This window comes from Corvus kubaryi, unplaced genomic scaffold, assembly GCF_017639235.1.
Source record: "Corvus kubaryi isolate FWS band 111438036 unplaced genomic scaffold, C.kubaryi_AGA036_p1.0 78, whole genome shotgun sequence".
Classification (NCBI taxonomy): Eukaryota; Metazoa; Chordata; class Aves; order Passeriformes; family Corvidae; genus Corvus; species Corvus kubaryi.
The window spans coordinates 4,966,387-4,984,122 of NW_024582065.1; the positions used below are offsets into that span (position 1 = coordinate 4,966,387).

At 54.9% G+C, this 17,736-nt stretch overlaps 1 protein-coding gene and 1 non-coding gene across 3 annotated transcripts; one reads left to right on the forward strand and one right to left on the reverse strand.

The window, feature by feature from the left end:
* Positions 1–1,053: 1,053 nt before the first annotated feature.
* Positions 1,054–16,638, reverse strand: SLC27A4 (solute carrier family 27 member 4). 2 transcript variants are annotated; one of them, XM_042052635.1, is made up of 13 exons: positions 16,532–16,638; positions 13,932–14,098; positions 12,865–13,259; positions 12,018–12,176; positions 11,602–11,671; positions 11,405–11,496; positions 10,795–10,904; positions 10,170–10,379; positions 9,816–9,942; positions 9,495–9,632; positions 9,167–9,331; positions 8,601–8,747; positions 1,054–8,352 (listed from the first exon to the last, which is right to left on the reverse strand). In XM_042052635.1, exons 2-13 carry the CDS (start codon positions 14,090–14,092, stop codon positions 8,195–8,197), a joined length of 1,932 nt encoding a protein of 643 aa, XP_041908569.1. In that variant the 5' UTR covers positions 14,093–14,098; positions 16,532–16,638; the 3' UTR covers positions 1,054–8,194. The 2 variants fall into 2 exon arrangements, with proteins under 2 accessions (XP_041908569.1, XP_041908570.1); XM_042052636.1 differs by lacking the exon at positions 16,532–16,638 and adding an exon at positions 16,370–16,458.
* Positions 16,639–16,761: 123 nt separating this feature from the next.
* Positions 16,762–16,850, forward strand: TRNAR-UCU. The gene is given in 2 exon segments: positions 16,762–16,798; positions 16,815–16,850. It is a non-coding gene; the product is annotated as a tRNA-Arg (tRNA).
* Positions 16,851–17,736: the final 886 nt, after the last annotated feature.

Consider the following 17,736-nt stretch of genomic DNA (forward strand, 5'->3'; position numbering starts at 1 on the left):
AGCTGCTACAACACAAGAAGTTCCACCTCAACGTGAGGAGGGACTTCTTTACACTGAGGATGGCAGAGCACTGGAACAGGTGTCCAAGGAGGGTGTGGAGTCTCCTCTGTAGACATTCCAAACCCACCTGGATGTGGTCCTGTTTCACCTGCTACAGGTGGCCCTGCCTTGGCAGCGGGGTTGGACTGGGTGATTTCCAGAGGTCCCTCCAGTTCTGTGATTCTGTGATGCCAACCTGCTGCCTCGCAGCTCGCTGGGATTGTTGTGGGGGACCTTTTGGTGAAGGTCCGGGTGATGCTAAGGACAGCTTCTGTCACCACTGGGAAGATGCAGTTCTGCATCAGGGGTGGCTGTTCAGCATCCCCTCCTGCTTGGGCAGCCCCTGCCAACCAGCACACCCCCACGGCACCAGGCACCCCCAGCACAGCATTAAACAACGCGGCTCACATCTGTTGCCTATTTGTTTTCCCCTCCTGTCCCCAGAGAAGGCCCATGTACACAGGCAGAACACAGCCAGGGCGGTGACAGCTGGGCTGTGTTTCTCCTCCACAACACAGAGCTGCACAGGGGCAGCACTGGTAGAAAAACCGCAGCCCCTTAACCCTCCCTCCACTCAGCAGAGGGTTTAGGTTTAAAAAATACACGTACGTGTGCACACATGCACATAGAAATGTAATAGCTATGCATATACATGATGCATTATGTGTAAGGGGCATAAATTTACACAGACAGATTGCTCTTCGTTTATGCTAACGGGGGTCAGAGTACGCCTAACCCCGGGAGCAGAAGGTGGTGGTGTTTGTAATGGCCTTTTGTTCTCTGAGGAGATCATTCTCTGGGCTGGGCCCCAGGAAAGGCCAGTCCCTCCGGCAGATGAAGGCTGCCGTCGCTGCCGGGGTTACGTGACGGTAGAGCTGTGAAGCTGTTGACCATGGTCTTCATCCAAAAATTCCAGCTGGATTTTATATATCCCTAAATCCCAAGGCTTTTGAGTATCTCGGAGATATGGCCCAGGATGGAACTGTATGGAAAAGCAGCTGAGGAAAAGAAGCCTTCAACAAAAATCTTTACTTCAGAAATGAGTGAAGCATTCTGTGTTCAGAGGATCTGGTAATCTTGATTACAGATCAGTGTTTGCAGTTATGGTTTTATATGAGCTATTCTTCTTGCTTCCAGAAATCATTTATGAGGCCAAATAAAAGCAGAACCAGCTCCTAAAAGAATCTTGATTCCTGACTTACACAACAAAATGTTACAGATTTAGTGTTAGTACCTCCCTGGAAAAGCAAAAATAAATTACAAGAAAGGGAACAGTAATCAGAAATACCAATTTGGCTCATTCAAGCATTCAAAGCTGGTTACTGTTAACAATTGTCCTGGACAAAAAGTGACCATATGAGATACGGGGGACGTTTTTATGGACATCGTGTGCCTGAGAGAGGAATGAGTCCTGTCTCCGTGCTGCGCGCCGAAATCAGAGCACCACAAATTCTCTGGCATTATGTTTGGGATGGGGAAACTAAGTACACAATCTCCTCGAGAAAATGTAATGCTGCCATTGTTAGAGTGCTGTAACATGGACGGTGTTTGATAAACAGGTACATAAAAGCCAGGTAGCTGTGGTGCTCACTCGGGTTACTGGGGCAGGAGGCCGCTGACCAGGGGCTCTGTCTGCTCCTGCCGTTCTCTCCCACAAAGCCAACTGGGCCAGGCAAAGGGAACAGGTTGGAAATTGAGCCTGGCAATGAGGAGGGGTTAATTTCTTTTGTCTCACTCCTGTCTTCTGTGTTTTTCCCTGCCATTTGCACGCTTTCTCTCTCTCCTTGAGAGCAGAGGGAACATGCCTCCATCCTTCCACTGAGGGTTTATTCTGGAGGAAACCTTTTAGGTCGCCATCACATCCTACGGGGAAACGTAGTTTATAAATACAGCAGGGCCTAGCGCTACGAGGAAACATTTTATCAGCGAGCCCCGGACTGACGATTCAATTATTTTCAATAAAACATCAGGGGAATGCGCAAACAGCTGCTCGCATCCTTCCACACAGCAAGTCAAACTTCAAGGGAACAATAGCTGGCGAAAGGGGAGCCATCGCGGAGGCGGTGACAATGGGTTTCCTTACTCGGGGCTTTGTTTGATTTCCCCGTCTCAGTTTTGAACTCCCTCCGCCGGAGAAAGGCGAGGGGGTAGGACGGGGAGAGAGGGAAGCAGGCAGAGGGGAAGGAGGGTCAGTGGGAGTTAAAGCCTTTTGCAGCCTTTCTCTCCCATTCATGTGGTAATTGGGTGTCAAGCAGAGATCAGTAAGATGGAGCCCGGCCTCTGTGCCCGGGTTAAACTGCAGCAGAAAGAAAGCGGGAGCTGAACCGATGGAGGCCTGAATGTCATTAGGGCGGGAGGAAGCGCCTCTCCCCCGGGAGCCCTTCTGCCGGGGTGCTGGGCTGGGGGGGGCCGCTTCCCATTCAGGGCATTCCTGAAAGCGGCCAGACAAAGCGGGAGGGCGTCCGAACAATGCCGCACCCCCGGCTCTACCTTCAATAGGGAGCTCTAAACAGGCGTTTAACCTTCAGAATAGCTGAAAGTGATACTCAAAGCTGAGGGGGTGGCTCGCCCGCCACTGTTAGCCTCTTCCTGCGGCCGAGCCGGAGGCCACTTGGATGGCCAGAGGCAGCAGGAAGGCTCTCGCTGCCCTCGCTTCCTCAGGCCTCTTGGCACAGCGCCGGGGGTGTGCCGGGCCCTGGGCAGGTTGTGGGAGGTGTCACGTCCAGGGCAGGATCAGGCCACAACTCCTGCCCGGGCTGGAAGGATGCTGGGGGCCCTGGGAAGGCTGCTCTGCATCCGCAAGGATGGGACTAGAGGAAGGCAGGGCTGTAATGAGGAGGGGGATGCGGCACAGTAGGGGTCATATCCCACTTTACAAGCTTGGGATCATTTGTCGAGGGATCAGGGAAGATCTAGGCAATGACCCCCATCCTGAGCAGGAATATGTCCTGGACTTGGACAGCATCCCAATCGCCTGTAATTCCTGGGGCTGCCAGCCTGTACTGCATGATCTCAACTGCCCAAAGCTCTCCCAGAGCCTGGCCTGCCATCGTTTGTGCCTGTGGGTGGAATTGGTAGTGAACTAGGAGAAAAGCAGATCAAACCCAAGGTTATTTTGGAAGGTGGGATTTGCCACTGAAATGGACTAGACTCAAAGAAAGCAGAGCAGGACCCATCCCTGCTCCCTGAGCCTTGCTCAGCCGCACAGTCCAGCCATCCCATGTTGTCCAGGAGCTCAGCAACAAACAGCCCTAAGGACATTCGCTTCCCCTCTGAAGCCTTTCTGCTTTGGGAAGGAAAGCTGTTGTCCCTTCCCTCTCACCCAGCATGATGAGATCTTCACAGACCATCATTTTGGTGGAATCCCTGGCCCCACAGTCCCTTCAAACTGGAGAGGGAGAAGCCACTCCTGGCCCTGTTCCTGGTTACACTGGAACCACTCAGGGAATCAAGTATTTCCATTTCTAAAGAGTGCACCAAAGGATAGTCTCTTCTTTAGTCCAGAATATTTCCCTGTCACTGATTAAAGGCAAAGCCAGCTCCCCAGCGTGCGGAGGAGCCGGCGGCTGTCATTGTTTGGGAAGGCTCCAGCACACCAAGAGTGGCAGGAGGAGGCTGGGGAGATGCAATGTTAAAGATTGTCACAGACTCTCACCAGCAGAAATTAATTTCCCCCAGAAAGGTCCTGAGCAGCTTGCAAAGCCCCCACCTGCGTTATGGCTAAAATACACTCCAGTTTTGCACACCAAGCATGGCCTAGCTGGGCTGGATCTAGAGCTGATCAGAAAGAAAGTTGCTGCATCTTTTGTTTTGATATATTGCCACTGTCCAGGACACAGGGTCTGGGAGAAGCAGTCATCTCCATGGGGAAGAGTACATTTGGTTTGTAAATCTCTTTGACTTTGCTTAAATTAGCAGTTTGATAATAACCCTGGAAAGGATTTTAATGTTTTCTTAACCTCATGCAAACAGAATTTCAAGTGTTTTAATTAAAACAGAATAATACCTCGTACTTTATGTATAGGACTTTTATCTACATGCAGCTGTTGAGCCAGACTAGTGCATTGATCAAAGGGGAGGGATGTCTCACAAGGTGTCTCTAATCACAGAGGATTCAATTAGCCTCTTCCTTAAAACTGCACAAATAAAAAGATATTTAAAAAAATCAACTGTGATTAAACACTGGCTACTTCATTCCAAATACCTCTTTGCTGGAAGTGTTGTGTCTCAGCATTGATCCCAGGCTCAGCACCACACCTGCACTTGTATTTCTGGGCCAAGAGCTCCAGGGACACTTGCACATAAACTTCATTTTTCCAGAGGAGCTGTGACTTCAGAAAGGCCCCAGGATTTCAACCCAAAGCTGACAGTCAACAGAAAACCTCTAATTGGTGTAGCTGTTTCAGGGAATCTGGAAGCACTGCCAAGTGCAACACAACCCTCCTCAGTGAGGATAAACAGTGCAAACGGTGAATTGTCCCGGCACCAGATCTCCAGCAGGACGAACCCCCCCAACACCAGCACCACCGTGCAGGGGGGCTCCTTTGAGCATAATTCAGAGCTATGAACACACCTCCCTGGGGCTCCCCTCTCCCTGGGAAATCCTCTGGCACAGAGGTGTATGTGGCACGTGCATGCCCCAGCCCTCCGGCACGACACCGCAGGTCTCAGCGATGGATGGGGCTGTGTACCAGTGCCCTCCATGATGTTTGCTGAGCTCTTTTCCAGTGACTCAGCACCTCCCATCTCCCCAGAGCAGGAGCTCTCACCTCGGGGGGGCCTCATCCTGCTCCTCTTGCCTGCACCCTGCAGCTCCCCCTCCTCACAGCTAGCCAGGAATACAGGGCTTGGGGTGAGCTCCTGGCTATGCTCCAGCCAGGGCCCAGCTCCTGACTTGTGTTGGCACCAGCAAGGGCTACATCCTGCTCCTCGCACAGGCCTGTAATTCCCGTCCATCTCCAAAACCCAACAATGCAAGCCAGTCTCCATTCATGCAGGCTCACTTGCAAACAAGTAACGGCCATACTTCCATAAGCTTCCAAAGCTATTTGTATCTGCATTTAACAGGCAGTGCCCTGAATGCATTAGTTCCTTGGCAGGCTTTTTTAACCTACCCTGCTCTCAGACAGACAGAAACACAATGCTGAGCTTTGCCCTGCAACCCCTCTTTCTTCAGCACAGCCATCTCCTCCAGGGAGGGAGTACAGTCCACCTGTATCCTCCTCTACTACTCCAAACCACCCATCTCCAGATGACCACCCCCCGGTCTGACTTCAGGGAGGCCAAGCTTTTCCTCATTGCCTTTAGCAGGGCTGGATGAGAGTCGGTGGTTCAGGTCGCTGCCCACCACCCTCCTGGCACAGCTCGGTGACCTCGCTGCTGCCCAAGTCTCCGTGAGCAGTCTCCAGCCAGGAGCTCGAGCACAGTGGACACCAGTGCCTGGGATTGCCGCTGGCCTCACACCCAGCACCATTATCTGTATCTGAAATTTCCTCTCCACCTCAGGCAGGGTCGGAGCGGCTCCCTGCGTGGGTAACCCCCCTGCTCCAACATCCCACACTTCCAGGGCTCTGCGAGGGCTGTAAAAGCCCCGGGAGCCCCTACAGTGTGTCCCCTCGAGGCGAGGCATTTGCCGAGCCCAGCCTGCCCTCCGCTGGTGGCTGCAAGTGGAACAGGGCCCAGAAGTGGGAGCAGAACACCTGCAGAGGCACCACTGCTGCACTCCCTGCACCAGCTCCCGGGACCCTAAATATGACCCCCCCCCAGCAAAGCCATGCTGTGCGAGGGCTGAGCCCCTCGGATGCTGCAGGGCTGTGGGGGTGATGTCTGTTTTCCACCAGCTGCTTTGGGACAGAGGCTTGTGAGTGTCCAGGGGACCGAAAAACTAAAATTATAGCTTTTAGCTTAGAGATGCTGGAGAAGACACCCATTTGAACATGTCCAAAGGTGAAGCTGCTATGTAATGGATGCAAATTTCCAATACTTTTCTTACGGTTTGTTTCACCAGGCAACACATTTCACTCAGGCTCATGGAAGACATTTGTCCCTGACACCCCCATACCAAGAAGGAACCAGGTTCTCCTGTCACCAGGGTTGGATGCAGAAAGTCTAAAAGATGGTTCTGGCAGCAAGGGAAGTGGAATGGCTACCAAAAAACTTGTCTGCAAGTGCAGAAATGAGCTGGGAAGTTCAGCATGGACAAACACAGAGAGAAGCAGCAGGAAGATGAAAGAGAGAACAGGAGAGGGGTGGAAGAGCCACATGTCCCATGGTAAAAAGGGAGAACTGAGCCAGAACAAATTGGGATGGCAATGCTGAGGACAGGACAAGGAAAAACAGGGTGTGGGGAGTTAGTGGAGGGAACTGGGGAGGGTCTGATCAACATGTTGTCACACAGTCATTAAACCCAGCAGCAAGGGGCTTGTTCCCCCTGCTCTAAGATGAGCCAAAATGCACACAGGGAAGTGATGCTCTGGAGTGGCAGCTCCCAAACCAGCACAGTTCCCCCCACCTTCCCTCACAGAGCAGGACTGTAAAAGGAAAAGGTAGGAAACTCCAGCATAGACCCATACTCGTGTTTAATTGTGAGACTGGGACAGACTGGGGCAGGCAGGTACGTTGGTGTGGAAGCACAGCTAGAAGAGCAGGCACACCCTGCCCTCACAAAACACAGATGTTGTTTTAAGGAGTAACCCTGCTAAATGCATAAAAACAAATTATTAAAAAAAAAAAAAAGGAAAAAAAAAAAGAAAAAGAAAGCCCAACCCAGAGTTTTCTCTGGAAGAGACATTTCTGCATGTTTTCTGAGGACGGGAATTGGACATCGCTGCTGAGGCTGTTTCACGTCAGACACAATGCGGGGAATTCACATAGCGTAAGTCAGGTGTTTCACATGGACATTCCAGTTCAGGGCCCTGCTCTGGCGCTGGAGACAGGGAGGGCTCTTTTGGGAAGGGATGCAGAGCACTTGAAGTCAGGCTCTCACAGAAGCCACCCTCCAGAGGACATTCTCTCTCCAGGCAAGATGCCTCCTGAGTACATCTAAGCAAAGGCTGAGATGTGGTGCTGAGTACATCTAAGCAAAGGCAAACATGGCCCTTCTTCCCACTCTCCTACTTGCTTTCTGCAAGGAAGAAGCTCCACAAAACAATGCTGCATCCACAAAAGATGGAAGTAAGAGACTGAGAGAAGTGCCCACAAGATAGCAGGATTTGTTCATGTCCTCCACCATGGAGCAAGGCCACAAGGACATATACAGGTTGCATCCACGCTGGAAGAGGAGAATCAGTCCCAGATGAGCATCCCACCTCCCTGTGAGAGAAAAGGATTCTCCAAGAGAGGACAGGTCTGGGCTATCCCTCCACCTACTGCACAAACCCGGGACACATTCAAAAGTACAGACAATAAATTAAGATTGAAAAAAAAAAGTCAGCGTGTATTTTATATATATATATATATATATACACACACATACATATATATATACACATATATAAAATAAAATATAATATAATGTGCGTGTGATTGTGAAAAATAGAAATGTCACCCTCAGGAGAGAGAAAGGCATGGCAGAAACACACCCCTGTCGCCCTCCTGAGCCCAACACTACCCTGCTCCCCTGATTCACAGCAGACACACAACACCAGCAGGGCCATGCAGAGGGAAGGGGTTGCAGAGGGAAGGGGTTGTGCCTGGCACCCAGCTTCCCTCTGCCAGTGGGGTCCTTGTGCCAAGGAGGAGCTGGCTGCTTGGTAGAGGAGTGGGGAAGAGCCCAGCACTGGCCTCTTCATGGCCTTCACAAGGAAGGGTTGCTGCAGACTGGAAAAGGTAGGGAAAGACAGGAAAAGGAAAGTGGAATGGCAGGGGCACCCCACCCCTCCTCAACTGGCATGGGCCCTGCCCCTCCCATGGCATGGGACCACCACCACTATACCAAGTAGAAAATAAAGCCATAATGAGTCAATGCTTTGGTATGTGACCATCCCCCTCCCCTCAGTCCCCTCTGTGTTCCCCCCAAACCCTTATCTGTAAAACTTGTCAAATAAAATCTCTAGCGGGCCTTTTATATCACTCTGTGAACCTTTCCTTCCCCAGTGCCTGCCTTGCCCCCTCTCCCCAGCAGGATTTGGGAGGTGCCTTGCTTGAGCCACATCAGTTACAGCTTCTGTTCTCCTGACTGGATCCTGCCAAATGCTGCCTGGTCCAGCGGCAGGTAACAGCCTTGTCTGGAGTCCAGAAAATACAACCTGTCCTTCACCAGCGCGGGGTCAAAGCCCTGCTTCCGCAGCTCCATCTTCTGGAACTTGTAAGTGCCTGGAATGGGGAGAGAAGGAGGAGTAAGGGCTCACTGGCCACACGCAATTCCACCCCCGCCATACCTGTGTTGCCCCAGACCCAGCCTTGCATCCCCATGCCTCAAAACCACTTGAGGAACTGGCCACAGCCTCTGTGGGGCAGAGAGGCTCCATCCCTACCCTACAGACTGATCTCTGTAACCAAGCTTCCCCCTCCCAGGCTCCCCCAGCTCCATGTCCATTGTGAGTGTGCATGCCATGGCTCACTTGTCTTGGAGACTTCGTGCAGGAACCGCAGGAATACAGGACGTGCATACAGTGGCAGGGCCTTTTTCAGCTTGCTGGAAAAGTCTTCTAGGTCACAGGAGTTCTCCGGGTCGGCGATGGCTGCCATTCCTGCCCTCCCTTCAATCCCTAAGAGGCAGAGAAGAAGAGCACTCAGACACACTGTCCCTGTAGAATCATCTCCCCTCTGCCCTGCACCAGCAAGACCCTGCTTTGTACTGGAGCATTGGCACGTCCAGCTGTGTCACCGCTGTGTCATCACCCTGTGGCAAGGGCTACCAGTGACACCCTGTGGTCACAGTCATGGCCAGAGAGGACACAGGGTCCTTACAAACCATCCAGAATCAGACCAAAGCTTGAGAGAGTGAGGAAACCCTCTGGATTCCTCCTAGCCACATCCCTTGTGGCCTCTTCCCAGCTCACCCACAGGGAGCCTCAGTCCACCCTCTGGTGAAAGGACACATCAATCTGGACATGCAGGACATGTTCACACTCAAGTGCTGGAGGCCCGCCTGCCTCCCCTGATTGTCCACTTCCTTCTCAGCTACCTGGGACCTCCACACCATAAACTACCACATCCGTCAGGTTGAGGATACGGCTCAGCGTTCCCTCCACCTCCGTGGTGGAGACGTTCTCCCCTTTCCATCGGAACGTGTCCCCGGTGCGGTCTCGGAAGTACATGTAGCCATATTTGTCCATTACCAGGACATCCCCTATAGGAAAGCAAGGAATAGGCAAAAAAATGAGGTGTCAGAGTGGCTAGGAGCAACCCTGGAGCATCTCAGGGCAGCGCTGCTGCCCTGAAACAGTCCCCACTCCCACACAGGTGCTCTTTTCCTCCACTCCCAGTGGACAGAGGGGTCCTGCTGGCCTCACCTGTGAGATAGGCAGCATCCCCTTTTGTAAACACGTCCCTGGCAATTTTCTTGCTGGTGGCTGACTGATTCAGGTAGCCATCGAAGTGCTGCAGGGGATTGCTCTTGACAATGCGACCCACCAGCTGCCCTGGCTCCCCTGCAGTGAGAAGAGGGGATGAAGGGGGGAAACAGCACCACCCCCGCCCCCCCAAGCAAAAAGGGTGTCTAATGGGGTTGGTGTGGTTTAACTGAGCAGAGACAAATCCAGGGAAATTATCTTCAGGTATTGTGAAATGCTCACACAGGGCTGAGGAGATTTTATCCCTGCGGTTGTCCTCACCTGGTTTGCAGCTGATACAGACACCATCTGGGCCCCGGATCAGCTCCATAGTGTCTTCATCCACCTTCACCAAACCAATGGGGTACACACCTGGTAGGATCCTGCTGTTGAAGCCACATGACCCAACCTAGAACAGAAAGAGCTCAGAGCTGTGGATAGCAAGGACATTTGTCCCACCTGAACCCACTGTTCACACACTCCCAGGACACCACAGAGGTGGCACCACATAACAGCCAAAACCCCTCTGGGTGGATGGCAACCCACGCCAAGGAGCAAACAGCCCATTTGGGTTTCCACCCCTGCCCAGGCCAGCTGTCACCCTTTGGGACATGAGGGAGGATTGTGGAGCCTTACGTTGCCGTCAAAGTTTCCCAGGCTGCAGTTGCACTCGGTGGCCCCATAGAACTCGGCCACCTGGGTGATGCCAAAGCGGGCCATGAACTCCCTCCAGATGGAGGCCCGCAGCCCATTGCCCACGGCCATGCGCACCCGGTGCTGCCGCTCCGCGTCCTGGTACGGCTGGTTCAGCAGGTAGCGGCAGATCTCCCCGATGTACTGCACAATCTGGGAGCAATGGAAAAGAAAGACTCACTAGGTCCTCTCTGCTGGGCCCTGGGTTGTCTGAGGTTTCTTCAGGGCAGGAAGGAACAGCACAATACACCCAGAGTTTGCTAAAGAGGCCGCAGTGAAAAACAGAAATTCTGATAACTCAGCCAGCCTGTCCTTCCCTGGTTAACCCACCCCTCCAGGCTGTGAAACCCATCCACTGTCCCCTGGCTAATGCTGGAACGGAAGGAGGACACACGGAGTTACCAGCCCAGGTGGGAAGGACACAGCGCCACCACCTTGAAAGGCAGTTTGGACAGACAGAACCGGTCCAGGATCCCCCGACTTCCAGCAGCTGGGTTCTCCCCAGCATGACACAGACCCCCAGGTTCCACTCCCCACTCCCAGCTGGCCCCTTGCCTCACAGCCTCACCGTGCAGTTGTATTTCACACAGTCCTCCCAAAAGTGTGAGGCTGAGAACTTCTTGCGGATGACAATTGTCATGCCCTGCAGCAGGCACTGCCCAATCCCCACGATGTTCCCTGCAGAGAGGCAGCCAGAAAAGCCCTCAGTCCCCAAACACTTCCAGCCCAGCCCACCTGAGGAAAGAACTGGCAGGGCAAGGCAGAGGTCATGGCTGGCTCACAGCCTTGGACGATGGGCAGAAAGAGAGGAGACGTGGCAGTAACATGTAGGGCAGCACTTTGCACCTAACCTATCCCAGCACATCTCAGCCAGCCAGGGAGGCACTGCTTCCCCTTCCCTTAGACTTTCCCCCCTTACTTTCCACATGGAGCAGCAATAAGGAACAGGTATTCCAAAACCAGGGTAGGATAACACCCTCCCCACTCCAAAGGTCAGACAGATCGATTCTTGGCTTCCAGGGAAAAACCAGAAAAAGCCTCAGTCACACATACTGCAAGCAGCAGCCACATCCTCCTCGACATGGAGATCACAGCCACACCAGCCTCCAGCCCAAGCCCTGGGCTTGGCTGAGGGAAGAGTCAGTCCCAGGATGCCAGGCTCTGTATGGACACGTTACCTGCAGCGTGGTAGAGCGGGAGGCAGTCGTACATCACATCGTCGGACCTCATCCGAAAACCATAAAAAACTAAGCTGGACATGCGGAAGTACCTGAAGGGAGGGTGAAAAGGAACATCAGGAGTAGGGTCAGGCTGCTGTGCTAGGACAGGGCAGAGCGCAGCCCCATCCTCCCTGAGCCCCTGTCCACAGCCTTACCGGCAGTTCACCACAATGGCAGCCTTGGGCAGCCCCGTCGTGCCAGAAGTGTAGATGTAGAAGAGTTTATCTGGGGAGCAATGAGGAGACAGGGTCACATTCCCAATCTAGGAGCTGGCCGAACCAGGAGAGGGGGACAAGCAAAATTTAAACACTCTACTCGTGCCACCTGAGCCAAAACTCTTATGTAACAGCTCCAAGAACATGCTGGGATCACCCCGGGCAGATGAGGTTTGTTGGACACATGGAGGATATGACAGGATACTACTCCACACAGGGCTGGGCTTCTGACACTGGAGTAAGACCCATCCCAAACACCCCTTGCCATCGGCATCCCCAGCAGTCTTGCCAGAGTTGTAACTGGCTGATCCTCAAAATCACCACCATGTGTCTGTCCCCTAGAACTGACCACATACCAAGAAAGCCCTTATCAGGGGGGGCTGGCTGCTGTCGCTGGGCCATCTGCAGGAGGGGGTCCAGGTGTTTTGCACCAGGAAGCACAGATTTAGGATTTCCTTCCCCAGACCAGAAGAGATGGATGGATTTATCCAGGGAGGGCTGCACTTCCTGCATTGCTGAGAAAGTAAAGAGGGGAACTGGAGAAAGGCAGCAGGGTGGCTACAGCACAGAGACCCCTTGCCCTCCCAGACAGTCTGAGGGACACCCTGCCCCAGGTAGCAGTACCCCCACTGTGCTTGGCAGAGTCCCCAAAGGGCTCACAGCCATCCCAGCCAGATGTTGTCCCCATGATTAACAGATGCTGGGGCCACAGCCCAGACCTCTTCAGGGGCCAGAAGATCCTGTTTTCCATCTTTCCCCATCCAAAACCTCTTTGGTGCCAAGAGGTCTGTTGACACCATCAACCCCAGAGGTGTGGGCTGAAACACACAAGGAACTGGAGCCAAGGTGCTGCAGGGATGTGGCAACAGCCATGGAGAGCAAGGAGAGGCTCCTTCTGCACAGTGGGACAAGCCCAGCCCAACCCATGCTGGGAATGGACCCAAGAGGCACAAGGAAGGATCCTCACACCCAGGCTGGCCTGCCTGGGAGGCAGACAAGCACTGCACTCCAGATCCTGCCCAGTGTCCAAAGGAGCCAATAACAAAAAAAACCCAACCACAAATCTAATTCCTGCATGATTCAACTGTCCACTCCCTTCCAGATCTCTGTTCTCTGGTGAGCAGGAAAGGAACACTGAACCCATTGACTAGACACACCTCCCTCCAGTCCAAAGCACTCCCACAACATCCGCCAGCCCCTCACCTTCCATCATTTCCACCCCAAAAACCACAGCTTTGGAGTTGGAGATGGTGATGCAGTGCAGCAAGGCCTCCATGCGCAGGTGGGAATTCACAAGGGCTGTCTCCACCCCAATCTTGGCCAGGCCGAGCCACAGCCCCACGTACTGATTGCGGGACTCCATGAAAAGTGCCATCACATCACCTGAACGGAAGCCTTGGCCGTAGAAGAAGTTGGCCACCTGGTTGGAGTACTCATCCAGCTGACGGAAGGTCCAGCTCTCGCCTGTGCCTTGGAAGATCAGTGCTGTCTTCTCTGGATACTTCCTCACAGTCTTCTGGAAGATCTTGGCGACTGTGTTCTTCTCCCTCACGTGCCTCCATACCTGCCACTTCACCCGCAACAGGACCAGCCCCGTGCTGCCAAAGGAAAGGGAGCAAGAGGGCAGCTGCTCAGTGACTCCTGCAAAACCACTTCCTCCAGCAAAGCCAGCACAGCACAAGGGCCTCCCGAGGAGCTGCAACAGCCCAGCACTTACACCAGACCCCACTCTAGGTCAGCAGCAGCCCTGCATGCTTCCCTGAGCAGTGTGCACATAGGCAGAACACATCTGCAAAGATGTTCATAGCCAGGGACTGATGGAGGCCAGGGAGAGATGTGTTTTGGAAGTCTGCAGACAGGGATGTCCCCAGTGAAAGGGACATTTTTGAGCCTCAGGTGCTCTCCAAGAGGTACCACCACTCCCTCCCCCACAAATCCTTGCCAGGAGCTGGCACAGCCTGATACCAACTCAGAATGAACCCGGCACAAGGGCCTGGTGCCACACCAGCAGCTTTAGGGACAGGGTGAAGTACAAGGACAGTCAGTAGACTTTGAGCTCAGCTGAAATCTATCCTTCTTGGGAAAACTTTGCCTGAGAGCTTAGAGTCACCCGGACACAGCAGAGAGAGATCTCCTTCCAGCCAGGCCAGGTGCCAGCAGAAACCCAGGCTGTGCGAGGAGTCGGGGGCTGTGCTCACACACACACATACACCAGGGCAGAGCAGAGGACTAGGGGTGGGTGGTTGGGCCATCCCAGCCAAGACACCTACGTGACATCCCTTTGTATTGTCTTGAGGAATATGAAGAAGAAGTCCCATCCGCCAGATCCCAGGTAGAAGATGAAGAGAGCAGGGATGGCCTGGGCCCAGGACAGTTCCAGAGTGACCCTGAAGAACAGCAGCATGGCTGCAAAAGCAGCCAAACGCAACATCGTGGCCTGCGGGGAGAGAGAAACCACGGTCATTAACCCACGCACACTGGACCTGGTGATAACAACCCCATGGGCGTGGGATGCCTGAGCAGCCCCCAATTTCCTGGATAAGGTCCCTGAGTCATCAGTCCTCCTGGCAGTGAGGATGTAACTCAGCAGCCCAGAGCTCCCACAGATGTAACTTTATCTGACCTTGGAGATGGCCTCCAATTGAGCCATCAGCACAGCATCACTTGGTGCAAGCTGAGAGCCTGGCCATTCCCACTTGGGGAGCCACAACCTGCATACCAGCCAGGGGTCCGGCCACACCTCAGCAACTTGAGATGCAGGATAAAGTCACTTCCATGGATGTGTGAGCAAAGTCCTGGCAAGAGGCCTTGTAAAGATGATTGGAAGCCTCCACTCTGCTCCAGAGATCCCTCTGTCCTCAAAATCCAGAGTGTCCCAGGCCCTGAGCACAAGCTCTCCTGCACACCTGGCTCCAGGACAGCCAGCACAGCTGTTGGAAGAGCACAGCTTCACGTGCTCCGCAACACAGTGTCTTGGGGTGGCACAGTGTCCTGGTTTGAGACACACAGCTCAGACAGGATCAGGGACAAGAAACTCGGTTCTTTGAGCTCTGCTTGTGTTTGCAAACCCTCGTGTTGGTGGGCAGTTTCCTGGCCTGGCTAGGCTGGAGACACTCCCAGAGCAGGTCAGGGATGAAGCCAGGCTGGAGTGGGCAGAACAAGGGCTGTCGCTGCTGCCAGGAGTGCCCAGACCCCTGCTCCATTCCCTGGGGACAGTGACTCAGTCTCTGGTCCCTGCAAAACAATATCTCTGTCCCCATCCCAGACACACCCCAGAAGTGGCTCTGAGACTCAGAGACTGTGATCTAGCAATGGCTCTTTTCAGGCGACAGCATTGGGAGGAGGAAAATGAGAGCGATGTGACCCTCACAGCTCGGAGATAAAACTGGCCCTTCCTGGCATGGACACAGGCCAAAGAGGAAGGAAGCACTTGCATCATTTCCCTCTTGAAGATTGATTCACCGCTCTGAAGCTGGAAGTCCCACGTGGGCTCTTCTATATTTGGTGGGGCTGGGAGCCACACTTGTGGCTTTCCCTCTGCTCTGGGCAGTCCCCCTAGATACAAGGAGCTTCTGTGGATGTGATAGTGGATGCTGGCAGGTTGGGAGCCAAGGCAGTGCCATATGGTCACTGTGCCCTGGCATGTCTTGCTGGCTGTCCCACCTCTGAGTTTGTGCCACCAGCAGCAGGCTGGGATGCATCAGAGCACGAGATGCCACTCCCAGGTGGACACCTGGAGACATTTTCCTACCCACAGCCCTCACCCTGAGATTCCCCCTTGTGCCAGTGACCTCTGAACACTCTTCAGCAAACACCTACCTCCCAGACATGATGTCCCACAACACAGTCCCTCTGCCTTTTAGGAGGGCAGGACTCACTGTGTTTTTGCCTGGGAGCCTCTCCCTGCACTTAAACAGGACAACTTTTAGATCACCATCAAACTACTGTGCCTCAGCCAGGACCTGGGCCCTTCATTACAGGCTCACGCCAGCCAGATGTGGAGAGGCAGCAGCGGGGGAGCCCCACTCTGTGTGGGCAGCAAAGTGCTTAATCTCCTGCTTGAACGCAAGGCAGGCTCAGGCAGGCCCCTGTTATCCTCTGCTCCTATCTCCACCTCACTCCGGCATCCCAGTGCCTCCTGTGGAGATAACCGGGGAGAGATTCCCGAGATTTCCGAGAGATACCCGGTGTGTCGATGCCAGAGACCTCCAGCCCTGCGTTACAGATTCAGGTCTTGTCCAGCTGCACCAGCACAGAGAAAAAGAAGCCCTGCCTGTAGCTCACAGCCGGCAGGCACCGAGGCAAAGCACGGGGATCCACCCCGGGAGCACCGAGCCCGAGGAGGGCCTGGGAGCGGGTCACAGCGGGGACACCGGGCAGGTGGCCGGGCTGTGAGAAGCCCCAGCGCTAATGGCACCTGGGAGGCACCTGTCCCCCACCTGCCCTGGGCAGGGACCCTCGTCTCACCCTCCTGGGGTCCCCAGCAGGGAGGTGGAGCAGCGCTGCCCCAAGCCCCATCACACGAGGCAGAAAGGCCGGGAGGGCCCCGCACCGGGATGCAGCCGCGCCCCGCAACCCAACCAGGCCCCACGACCGCCCGGGCACAGCCGCTCTCGGCTGGGCGAGGGCCCGCGGCGCGCTCGTGGAGAGACCGGGGGACTGAAGGATCCCGGCGCTTGCCGCAGTGCCCCACGAGGAGCCCCGGTACCTCATGCGGAGACCGGCGGGGCGGAGGGACCGTGGTGCCGTCCGCAGGGCCGCGGCGCCTGATGGGGAGCCCGCGGGGCCGCCCGCGGGGAGGGAGCGCGGCCGCCGCGCCGGCGCCGAGAGCTGACGGACCGGGGTGGGGAGGACGGTGCCACGCTCTTACCGGACTCCGGGGCGTTCGCTGCGGCCCGGCCACCTGCACCGGGAGCGGGACCCGCCCGACTCTGCGGCAGGGGCGGGGAGGGGCGGGCAGCGCGGGCCGCCGGGAGCTGTAGTCCCGCCCGGTGCACCGACCCGGCCCCGCGGTGACGGACGCGGTGCCGGGGAACGGTGGCGCAGGCGGGGCGAGTGAGGCGCGGGGAAGAGGCGGTGAGGGCGGCGCGATAAAGCGAGGGCTCTGTGGCGCAATGGATAGCGCATTGGACTTCTAGCGTGTGACGGGAGTCATTCAAAGGTTGTGGGTTCGAGTCCCACCAGAGTCGCATTTTGCCGCCGGGGCGCGGCGATCGCTCTCGGGGCTCCGTGGCTGCATCGGGCCGGGGGGACCCGCGGAGCCCCCGGACGCCAGGGCCGCGCAGGGTTCGCCCGTCTTCGGGAGAGCGCGGGCGGGAGACCCGTTTTGGGAGCCGGGTCAGGAACGGCCCGGGTACCGGGAAAAAACTCGGCTCTCCCGGGAAGCAATAACCAGGCACCCATCCCAGCATTTCAGGAGTTACTGTCCCTGCACGGCCCCGCAGCACAGGCATGATGGAGCTGCCACTTGACCACAGCGAATATATCCTCTCCAAAAAAAGCATTTTCACGTGGCTGGCGTCTGCCCTCCCTAAATCACGCTCTGCTCCCTCTGCCGCCTTCTTCCAGCAGGCTTCTCAAGCGATGGCTGCAAGAACAGGAGCCACAGAGGCTGTTACGTGATCCGGCTGAGCAGATGCCGTTTAAAATTACATGATGTGCCATTTCTGTAGCGCTGCCACCAGCCCACTGAGCCACACGTGGCTGCACGAAGGCGGAACCACCGACAGCCCGGGCACTTCACGGCCTCACTACATAACACAAAATGCAGCAAAACCCTCTCGCATGGCCATAATTTCCCAGGTTTCCTTGACCGCTGCTCACAGCTCCTGGAAGCAAATATTTGCCGCCCTTTGGTTTATCCACCCCAAGGCTCTGACATTTCTGGGTCATTTTAGAGGCAAATGTTTCTTTCATCTCGACCATTGGACTAGGACAACCCCCACACTGCATGTTTTATTGGCAGCTGAAGGATGTATTTATATGCTGTCTTTTAGTATCTGTTTGAAATAACTCTGGGGGCCAGAGGAGGCTTTGGAGAAAAACCTGAAGTCTGGCTTTGTGGGGTGGCTGATG

Bases quoted from the DNA above. Each gene is read 5' to 3' on its own strand.
- SLC27A4 (XM_042052635.1), bottom strand. From the start codon at position 14,092: ATGTTGCGTTTGGCTGCTTTTGCAGCCATGCTGCTGTTCTTCAGGGTC. The intron at 11,497-11,601 runs GTAAGGCTGTGG...CCCTCCCTTCAG, and splicing joins GCCATTGTGGTGAACTGCCG to GTACTTCCGCATGTCCAGCT. The intron at 10,380-10,794 runs GTGAGGCTGTGA...CATTGCTCCCAG, and splicing joins GTGTGAAATACAACTGCACG to ATTGTGCAGTACATCGGGGA.